Source organism: Poecilia reticulata, linkage group LG12 (genome assembly GCF_000633615.1).
Source record: "Poecilia reticulata strain Guanapo linkage group LG12, Guppy_female_1.0+MT, whole genome shotgun sequence".
NCBI lineage: Eukaryota > Metazoa > Chordata > Actinopteri > Cyprinodontiformes > Poeciliidae > Poecilia > Poecilia reticulata.
This window is the reverse complement of record NC_024342.1, coordinates 4393456-4405027: the sequence shown is the minus strand read 5'-3', so window position 1 is coordinate 4405027 and position 11572 is coordinate 4393456. Positions and strand designations below refer to the sequence as shown.

General features: G+C 41.2%; 1 protein-coding gene across 1 annotated transcript; it reads left to right on the top strand.

Annotated features, from left to right (window-relative positions):
* Window positions 1–4438: 4438 nt before the first annotated feature.
* LOC103473290 (proteinase-activated receptor 3) lies at window positions 4439–9045 on the top strand. The gene is made up of 2 exons (XM_008423398.2): window positions 4439–5023; window positions 6077–9045. The coding sequence occupies exons 1-2, from the start codon at window positions 4957–4959 to the stop codon at window positions 7105–7107; spliced, it is 1098 nt and encodes a 365-aa protein (XP_008421620.1). The 5' UTR covers window positions 4439–4956; the 3' UTR covers window positions 7108–9045.
* The last annotated feature ends 2527 nt before the right edge of the window (window positions 9046–11572 follow it).

Genomic DNA, 11572 nt, shown 5'->3' with positions numbered 1-11572 from the left:
GCTGGACTGTCTCAGGGGCCTCCTTGCACAACCTACACCTTGGGTCTTGTCTGGTGTGGTAGATCTGAGCCTCTATTGCTCTGGTGTTTATATATGACTCATCTTACTGTAACCCAGTGTTTCTCAACCCTGGTCCTCACCGCCCCCCTGCTCTGCTCTGCATATTTTAGATGTGCCTCTATTCCAGAACAGCTGATTCAAATGATTGCATGACCATCAAGTTCTGCAGAAGCCTGTTAATCACCGAGAGACACAATTCAAGTTTGTAGCAGAAGGGAAATACCTAAAACATGCAGGACATGGGGGGCGGTGAGGACTGGAATTGAGAAACACTGCTGTAACCAAACCTACCTAATGGTACAAATAAAGTTTATTGAAACCTCGTTTACAAGATGGCAGCATGCTCCTTAGCAGAGTGCAGAGCAGTAACACACTTTTCGTCGCCGTAAACAGAATCTTAGGATGATTCCTGCTGGAAATTTGACCACATATCTTATCTTAAACGATAGAAGTGTTTTTGGAGCAGGCAGTCCAGAAGGACGGTTCTGCTCGTTGTCCTGAGATATCTCTGTTGTTATGACGGGATACGCTCCGGCTGCTGGAGGACAAATTCATTTCACTTGAATTCAGAAATACTTTATTAATCAAAAAGGAAATTAAGCTCATATTGTTTCAAAATTCTTCAAACAGTTACTGCAGGTGGAGACGGCTGCGGGCAGGAAGGATTTCCTGTAGTGAACTTAAAGAATCCTCTGACTGAAGACTTTGTTTTCTTTCCTATGGAAGAGGAGGGTCAGGATTGTCCGTCACTTTATACAAAATCCTTCTTTGCATCATCGTCTCTATTCTTCGTCAGCAGGTTGTTGAGCCTTTTTAAGTCCCTGGTTGTGATGCTGCCACCCCAACAAGCTTATGGAAGATAAACTCACCACTTTGCCTCACACTGCTAACTTTCTTCTACTAGTTTTATTTACACTGTTAACTTTCTTCTTTCCTTCCTGCTAATGGGGAGTGTTTCCTCTGTTCCACTGTTGCCATCTGTCATAGCGATAGTGACAGATTATTATGACATGTGTGCTCGGTATGACAGATTGATGTTCAACTGAACAACACAGCGATTATCAATAACTCTATACATTCTGCTGGGTTTCTTCAGATGCACAGCTTCTTAAGCTAATTTGGAGAATAAACTGAACTTATTGCCCTGTTTGGTAGCTAGGATCAGTTGAATGTATGTGCGACTGACCTGAATTGACTTGTTTATAAAGCACCTTGAGACGACCTTTGTTGGGAATTAGCTTCATGTAAATGAACCTAATTGAATTGAATAAAAGGGGCGGTATTATGTTATGTTATTCTCTCGTCAAGAATGTTTGAGAAATCCTCTCAGCCATTCCTTTGCTCCGCCCTCGAGGATGAAGCTCCTCCTCAGAGCGACAGTTTCCAAGCTTCTAGCTGGGAGTGCAGATCTCCCCCACTCAGCTCCTTCAGACTAGCCAGCAGCAATTAGCAAACACTTGGTGGAACTGCGCATCTGCTGAGCTCATCAAACAAGTTACTTCTCAGTGAAACGCTTGTAGACATTTTAACGGGTTAACAGAGGAGCCATGTTGTGAGTTTCACAAAGAGCAGAACCTTCTTAAAGACACAGAGACCCAATTTCAAGGCACTAAATTACAAAAGTCACATTTCTTTTACATCAAATTTGACATGTACAGAATTTTTATAACACCTGAAGGTAACATAGTTACTGGATTGTGTCATAAAATGGCAGAGTGTGTCTGGAAAAAACATGTTACTGCCTCTTTAAGAATTGAAAACAAATTACTGACTGAATCTAGATCAGTGCAAGTCCAGACTTTGTTAAATCCAAACCTGTGTGTTTGGATTTGATTGTTGGGGATCGACGGGTAAAACCTTTCTTGAAGTTGAAGAATTTGAATCTTCTCCATGGCGGTGGCATCATGCTGCCACTGCCATGCTTGCCACTTGGTTCAGTGTTTTGTAGTGTACAAGTTTCATCACAACAGACGTCTTATCATTGTGTCCACACAGCTGAGCCTTATTGTCCTTTTAGCACAAAATATTTCCCTCCTGTAGGCGTTTGGCTTGCTCATGTCAGCACCTGCACACTTTAGTTGTTGCTGAGTTGGAGAAAGAGCTTTTTCATGGTAAGCACCGTTTTAACGCTTGGTGATGAACTCACTTAACTCTGGATGACATCTTCAGCATTTGTGGTTCTTTAGTTTTCTCTAAACATGCTCACCAATTCATTCTTTTCTTTCTGGGGTATGAGGGGCTAAACTTGGAAAACACTTCATAACTGGTTTTGGAACGGCCTCAACCCTACTGTAAATAAATTACACACTAGTGTGTAATGATCCAACTGAGGCTGTTTACTATGATGAATAACCAACAATAAATTCTAACTCGTTCGCCCAATTTTGCTTTCTCAAATTAACTGGAATTGCTTGCTGTGTCATCATTTTATCTGGGAAAATGAATGAATCAAAACTCCAAATTCTTAAGAGATCCATACCCGTGGGGAGCGGTTATGCCTTTAAGGTTCTTATTTTGAAAAAAAAAAAAATGATTTATTAATTCTGTTTGACTTTATGGGAAACAGAAACAGACCACAGACGTGGTCGTAAAAAAATACAGGAAACAGATGGCTGCCAACGGATGCAACACTGTGGAGAGAAGGAACGGCGAAGCGACGTGCTAAGATGAGCTGTTTATGGATTTTCATTGTTTCTGTGTCACTACCGCTCTTATGAGGCAACAATTAGTTTTTTACTTCCAACCACTTGGAAACCGCCGTGGAATAGATCAAATGACTTCCCTCTCGACTTTGCTTTGAACATCTCTGTGGTCTTCATAGCTTGACGTCACTAAGGCGAAGCGCTCTCATGTCTTAAGAAAAAAAAAAAGTCTGCAGAGAGGTCGAATGCAAACTGAACACACAAACATCTGAGAAACAGATTCAGTGAAAACACGGAGACATCTGTTATCAGCTGGATGCTACAGCTCCAATAATAAACTGTCCCTTTGGTCGGAGAAAATACTGAAACGCTGCGTCTTCACACAGCCAAAACGTTCTCACGTTTTGTCATTACTAATGACTAATAAACACGTGACGGACCAACACGGATTAGACTGCAGTTAAAAAGCTGGAGGAGAAGCCAATGGTGGCCATACATTGTTATTAATAAAACACTTTAAAAGAGGAAAATAAAAAGGTTACAAAATTAAAATGACACAGTTGTGGTCAGAGAGAGATCACGTTAGCAATCAAACAGCATCGTCAAGGAAAAATCACCAAGGAAAGCAGCAGACAGGTCAGGGTGTCATGCTGAGTGCTGGTGATGGAGGACACAAATGGAGTTTTGACAAAAGTTCAGTCTGGAAGACTCCAGTCGCACCTGCCTCATCAATCAGCGCCTCCCTCTCTGCAACCTGGACCTATCAGCGCCGGTCCAAGCCTCTCTCCAGCCAATCATCGTTTGTGCTCCAGTTGAAAAGGACCTTCACCCACGGCCTCCTCTGCTCAGCAGCTGCGATCAAACCACCTCCGCCCCATCTCCACCTTCTGCTCCCGGCTCTCAGGCCTCATCTTCCACCGACCGCCGCCACCAGTACAGGCCCCGGGGGGTCAACATTCCTACGCTGCATCAGGAATGTTCATCGAGCTTATCGACGTCCAGCTCGACAGGGAGAGCACACACTTTTTATTCTCTACCCTGATTGTAGTTCTACAGTAAACAGTTTCAAATCAACTGATGTCCTTCTTGCTTTCTGACTAACAACCAACTGCGGTAATTTTGGTAAAATTAGCAACAGAGTTAGCAAAACTTAACAGCTAAAAAAACTAAACCCATGAGTGAAATATGTGTTCCAAAGAATCTCTTCCTGAAGCGCAAAAAAAAAAAAGAGGCACATTAACAAATTTGAATTTGTTGACTGTGATACTGTGTTCAAGTCATTGACACACAGTGGATGTCAATATGGTTGAATGTAGCGCTTTAGCGTCAGCAGAATTTGTGTTTATGATAAGTGCTTTAGGGTTAGCGCAGCTAAGGTTTTATCTAGACCCAATGAAGTGTTTGGATATTTTTTCATGGAGCAGCAGCCAGTGACACTACAAGGGATAAAAGTTTTTGCGAAAACGAAGTGCACCGTTTAAGCTCCAACACTGCGAGTTGAGACTAAACAAAGCTGCTTGCCTTGAGACAAGCTTATCATTTCCGGACAGACATTTCCTCAATAATCGTCCGGCTGTGTTTGCTGCGCTCCACCTCAGGTCATGTTTCCTCTCACACATGAATCATCGTTTCCCGTGTGACAGAGGAGTATTTAAACATTTGCGTTTCCCTTTGCAAACGTGTTTCACGCAGTGCGGGTTTAGCACAACAGCCTGCTATTCAAATATGCTGCTGGTCATTGTGAAGGAAAATTAAAAGTAAAGACAAAAAAGGAGTAAACAAAAAAGAGTTGAGGCAGAGGTGTTTCACAGGATCGCAACTCAGGTGGATGCGAAAGCATAAATCGCCCCCCCAAGACGAAGACACGTTAAAGGTAATGTAATGTTATGTGCGCGAGGTGAAGGAGCGTAAGGGCGCTGAAGTGTAAGCGAAGACATCGTCGGCGCGCCGCCCCCTCCAGACGGGGTTTTGACGCCCCCCCTGGTGCAGCGCCCCTATGCGTCGCATGCTCTGCATACCCCCTTTTTGCGCCACTGGTGTTTCATATGGGCAGAAGTGAAACCAAGCGCAAGCTGCGACGCTGCAGAGTTCACTTGTCGCCTGATGCTTTTCTCACCCGTCAGTCTGTGGGTTTGAGGTGGGACTTCTCACTTGAACACTCCCACGGCGCTGAGAGCGAGGGGAAACTTAGCAAACAATAAGCTGTGAGATTCACTTCTGAGAAGAGCGCCGTTTTACTGCGAGGCTAAACAACATGAGGAAACTTTTTATTCTCCTTCCGCTGTTTGCCCTTTTCACACATGGGACACTTCAGAAAAATGGTAAGAAATGCTTTAAAAAAATAGATTTAAGTGAGCTTTGATTAAGATCACTTAACTTAATACGTTTTCAGGCATGTATATGGCAGATGAACGTTAATGTCAAACAACTCTATTTCACAGAGATTTAAAGTAAAACTGTTAATCATTGGGGTTTTAGACTGTCTTTTAATCCAGAGAAAACTAAATCTGAAAAGAGCACGGATTGACTGTAGGGACATCATTCAGTTGTTGTCAATGAGTCAGTCAATCTGTATTTACAGTGGAGTTGTGTGAAATCAGTGCAACACGAAGCGCTTCACGTGAAATAAAAGACACGATAAAGAAAAATGTAGGAACTACAGCAGCCTCATTAAAAAGAAACAACCGTAGTTTGAAGGACTGAGGAAACTGAGGTGAAAAAGCAAAGATTTAAATGAGTAAAAAGAAGACTTAAGATTTTGGAAAAAATAATAATACATTTACACAATAATTGTAAAATGATTTAACTCAAGCAGCTTGTACAAAAATAACAGCAGTCAAGCAATATAGGTATGGTAGATATATTTGAAATCAATAGTTTGTTAGATTGTTATGATTCCACTAAGTTAGAACTAGTTTCTGATCATTTCTTAATGTTCTTCAGTCTTCCCTTTGTGTGTTTGATTTTTGGTTTATTATTTATTGCGCTTGTAGACGTAATGTTTCTCTCCGTTGGTTGATAACGTTGGTTTCTATTTTTCCGTTCCTTCCGTTCGGTTTATGTTCCTCTTTTTGAACTTCCATTTTGCTGTCTGTATTTTGGTCCGGTCCCTGCGCCAGATGTGACGCGGTCGTAGTCATCTTAAGATGAGTTTCTAAAAATTTCTTAATTCATAGAAGTCAAGTAAAAGCCAATTCCAAAAGCTTGCTTTTGGAAAACATCAGTGTTCTCCACTGCGCTTTGTGCATTTAAAACATCGGATCGTAGAGGAGGTGGTTGCCATGCCGTCTGGTTTGTTCTAGTCCAAAGATTAAGAACAAATGCATGTCAAAACAAGTTTTTGAAAAATGACAGAATGTCTGAATTTCTTGCAGGAAAAAGGAAGACAGCGATAATTCAGCCCAGAGTGTTTTTAGGAATCCGTGCCACAGAGTCTGTTGTCCATGGCACCCAGACTCCCAACTCCACTGATCCTCCGTCTCTGCAGCAGTTAAGTGACACCGCCGTAGGGTACCTCAACGGACGCCTGAGCACCAGAGTCATCCCTGTCATCTACTTGCTGGTGGTGATCGTCGGGATCCCGACCAACATCACCATCCTGTGTTTGCTCGCCACCAAAATTAGAAAGGTGTCGTCTGCCATCCTCTACTGCAGCTTGGCCACCTTCGACCTGTTGCTCCTTGTCTCCCTCTTCTTCAAGGCTCACTACCATCTCCTCGGAAACGACTGGGTGCTTGGGGAAGCCGCCTGTAAAGTGGTCACCGCTTGTTTCTACGGTAACCTCTACGGCTCGGCCCTGACTCTGGCTTGCATCGCCGTCAAGCGTTACATGGCGGTGGTGCACCCGTTCATGTACAAAACGCTGCCCAAGAAGAAGTGCGCGGCCTGGGTTGTCCTGGCCCTGTGGCTGGCCTTCGCTGCCTCCATCGTCCCCGAGCTTTTGGTCCAGCAGACTTTTTGGGTCTCCCAGCTGAACCGCACCACCTGCCACGACGTGATGCCCCTGACATCTGACTCTCACAAGTTCCTGCTCTTTTGCACCATGACTCTGGCAGTTCTGTGCCTTCTGGTGCCCATGGTGGTCACCACAGTGTGCTTCATCAAAATCCTCAGCGCGCTCAACCGGTCGCACTACAACTGGGCGATGTACATCAAGTCCAGCTCTCTGGTGTTTACCATCTTTCTGGTGTGCTTCCTTCCTGCTGGCGTCCTGCACTTTCTCCATTATGTGCAGCTGTCTGCAGGAGGGGCAGAGAGTCTGTACAAATATTTCAACATGGCGGTGTGTCTCTGCTGCCTCCATGCTTGCCTGGACCCCTTCTTCTTTATCCTCATGTCCAAGTCTGCAGGATCCAAAATGTACTTTCTGACCTTCAAAGGCAAGAACCTCAGTGTGTCATTCTGAAAGACACTAAGGATGTTTTCACACCTGATAGTCCGGTAGACCCGGTTCGATGGGGTAACATTTGTTTCATTTTCAGCTGGTGCGGTTTACTTTCACACTGTACTGTGTCAAACGATCTAAACCCTTTGAAAAACCTGTTTACCTCCTTACCTGCGGGGGCGTTGCACCAAGAACCGCCATTGCACCAAGAACCACTGAGGGAAATTACATGAGCACAACAACCTACTTTGCAAAACGTAAACAAAAATGAAGTAGGATCATATTTTAGCGATTGTAGGACGTCTCTTTTGTCTTCGGTACCTCTACACTCTCGCGTTTATTTTGGCTCGATTGACCAGGAATGCCCTGCTCTATAGTGCATTTCCTGCTTTTGGAGCGGTCTCGTGTCTGCTTGCATTCACATATGCATTCGAACCGCGCCAGAGTTCTCTTCAACCGAACTGAGACTCAGGTTTTTTAGACGGACCAGAGTTTGCTTCTTACATCCTCATCAGAGTTCGATTACGGCATGCACACCTTCCCAAACGAATCGGGCTTTTGGAGCAAATGAACTAGAGTTCAATTAAAGCGAACTAAACAGTCCTGGTGTGAATGCACCCTAAATGTTTTGAAGAAAACTGACAAATTTCATGCTTTCTGTGGCTGGAAGCCAAAGAGAAAGTAATTCAGTTTAAGGGAACGTTAGCCTTGATGCAATGGCTGTTTTGAAAGTAGCACTTTTCTTTTCAATAAATGTTTATGACAGATTGGTTTAATGAAACCTGTACCTTTATTACCAGTTTGATGTTAATGTTACAAAACAGTTGAAAGCATTCTTAAATGTAATTTCTTTCAAGCTGATGAGTAAAAAAAGACATTAGACAGATGCAGTTACAAACATAAAGAAGAGTTAAAGGAGAATCATATAAATGAGTTTATAATACTTGCAACATCTCAGATGGTGCTGCTGTTTTACTGTTACGACTTTTCTTGTTTAAACGAGAACATAGTTTGGCTTTAGTGAGATACAAACCTCTATGCAGCGAGTTTTATATCTCTCTAAACAAGAAAGTTTCTCATAAAGTTCTGCTCCCGTATTTATTTTCATCCTCTGCATGGCATAAAATGTGGTTTCCTGCAGGTGGATTATTCGGTAAATAATACCATCATTCACCAACTTCTTGGACAACCAGTAGCTACTGTTCTGTTTGGAAAGTCATGATCTTGAAAATGAAGCACAACCTTGCTACTAAAAGTAAAGCTAGCATGCCAAGACTGAAGAGCTGTAAGCACAAAAAGTGGCAGAATGCTAGCTAGCTAGTAAATCAGATTACCCTGTTAGTTTGGCAGACGCTGCTCTATACACAGCAGAGCAACAAAAGGAGGTGCCACTCTGTGAAATAAGGATATTTACTTGGAACCGCTCTGACTTTAAATCTGCAACTTCTTGTGACAGAAGCCAAAATTAAATCTTGATTTTTCAAAATATCTTCAGCTCAGACAAATCTTTGTTTTGAGTACATGAAACGACTGACACTCACCCTTGTTGTCTCACTCTCCGTTATGTGGTCAGTATAACAATTATTACAATGAGAAAATACATCCTGTTCTTCAGCAGTGCATATTCGCTTATGTGCCTGCAGTTTTAGATGACTAGGAAAAAAAAAACACTGGGTTGGCCAAAAGTTCCTCTGACAAGTCCCGACACGAGAGTGTTAGTTTAATGTGAAGATGCATCTTGTATAAATTTTTCTTCCATCGTATGAGCAAGAATGAAATACAGAGTAAAAACCAGCTCTGATTTTGCTTATGCTTTGCTCTTTATGAATGTATTTATTTTTTATTGTTTTTACTGTGAAGCTCTCCTTGGTCCCTTTTATTATATGTTATCCTGTATTTCACCTTACATATTGTATAGCATATACTGATGATGGTTAAATAAATACGTTTTAAAATATGTGTGGTTTTCACTGGAAGTTGTTGGTGGTTTATTAAGTATACTGGGTAACATTTCACTCAGACAGTGGATGTTCACAGTCAGCAGTCCAGCCCACTTTTTTGATTGGGTCAGAGGGTGTATCTATGTTCCAGATAGGGCTGAAACGATTAATCAAATAATCGTGATTAAGCATTTATTGAAATAATTGTCAACTAACTTAGCAATCATTAACTGGACTAAACAGACTCTAAAAAACGGCCATTTGCTGAAAGAACAACACATTCAGAGCAGCGATTAAGTCAAAACTACAAATAATCAACAGTTCTTTAAATGAATGCTGTGTTATTTGTTTTCTTATTCACAAAAGTAATTTCATTATTTGCATATTTTATTGTACTTCAAATATTGCATAAAAAAGCCTTAAGTGGTTAAATGAAAAAAATGGCTAAATATGCCTTTGTTTTGTTTTTTTTATCAGATCAATCAATTAATCAATAGAAATATCAATTACCAAAACAATTGTTAGTTGCAGCCGTGGTTTCAGAGTGTTAAAAAGTGAATTTACTGTGTGTTCTGACTTTTCTAGAACTTTTGGGATATGTCCGTTTGTGACCTTGTTTTCATGCCATTTGGTTTGTCTCATAAAATCCCGAGAACATACTCTGGAGTTTTAGAGTCGTAATGCGACATGATGTGAAAAAGGTCAGGAGTTGTAAATGCTTGTGTAGCTTAGGCCTGTTTCCTAAAACAGCAGGAAGAATTTTTGAAATCGCAACAAAATACTTAACGCAGCATCCTTTTCAATGTTGCTTGGTTTATGATTCTTCAAGTTCCCCTCCAAACTCTTAACGTAAACAGTGATGTGTTTATTTCCTCAAAACTAGCTTCTTCCTCGGCTCTATCAGACTAGACATTTCTTTTCTCGCCTGTGGGCTGATATGTCATATTTGTAAACTTTTGCTATTAGTCTCTCACATATCTTCCTCTAATTTTAATAGAAATACTGACAGATATTGACCTTTCTTTGCATTTCACATGGTAGTATTCTCTGCATCATTTAATCTCTGACTAAGAAAACAATTTTTTTGGACTTCCTCAGCATGCTTCCTCACTCTGTGTTTCTGCATGTGCTGAACTTCTTTATCATTTATACAACTACTACTTAAAAATTGTCATAGTAAATTATCTTATTCAACTCTGTGCAAGCACTCTGTGCAAGCACTCTGTCTGCGCTGATGAAGATTCACTTACCTTCAGGATCCAAGATGCTTGAAAGATTGAAATGTTTGAAGCCAATCATTATCTGACCACTTGAAGCTCAGTGGTTATTTTCTGGAAGTGACACTGAAAATCCATTCCTGGGTCATTCAAGTCGTGCCGGGACTTGATGGTTTCTTTATAAATCTATAAAGAAACCATCAAAATGCCCAAATGACAGTAATCCATGCAGTTTGGCTCTGAGAAATCCACATTCTTGATCTCGACACATCCACTTTGCATCTCTGTAACATGTTTTTCCAAGTGTGCAACAATAAAGTAAATCATGAGAAAGTTGCTTTAGATCTGCAGAACCCCTTCAAATAATCCAACCCTTTCATCTACATGTACTTTATTATCTTTACCATCAATTTTTTTTATTTCCTGAAATTTGTACTGCATACTAGTTTTACTAAATCGTCATTTGCAGATAAACTGTTGTTGCTTAATGTTGTATAGTATTTTAAACGAAGCAGCCAAAGTCTGTATGTAAGACAGTTTGGTGCCGCAGAGCAAAAGATGTCATGAAAATAGACTGCAGTGCTGTTCAAACACTTTACTTTGCACAACAAGTTCTTTTAATGCCCGTCTCCTCGGTAGTTTGGCTCTGTAGGAAAAGAATGAGCATCTGTCTCGCGCCTCCCCCTTTTCTGACCAATCAACGGGTCAGTCTGAGGAGAATGGCTCTTATGTAAGTGGAACTAAAAGCACTACTCAAAAGAAGAAATAATTGTTTTTGCACTGTTACAGCATGCATGTGCTTCAGCTTTACATATGTGTAAGGTTCATTACAGGGCAAGACTTAGTTAAGGGCCTGCAGTCGGTCAGCCCAGTCAGGAATAAAACATTTCTCTATTTGCATTTGCATAGTCACACAAGGGAAAGAAAATGTAGAGACTGAAAAAATGGTAGAAATGGTTTATAATAGAAGGCAAAATTTTTGACCAAATTTTGTAATTTGGCTTTTAAATTTGGCAAGAGGCAACTATATAGGCTACACATTCTTCTCATACTCTTCTTCTAGACTCTGGATTTGCAAATGATATATAAAATTCACATTCAATCTTTAAATTAAACTTTGGACCAACAACAGTTCAGTCATTTTTCTTCTTACCCATATTAGACATGATGTTCCATCTTGTTCATGAGAAGGCTTAACACAAGAAAATGGACAGTTGTTTTTCTGCCACACGTTTTCTTTCCATTCAGCTAGAACAGCCAGCTAGCTTCCTTAGCAAGCTTCACCGTCCTTGTACGAGCCCATAATAGTCAAGCTTGGTAAAACAAAGA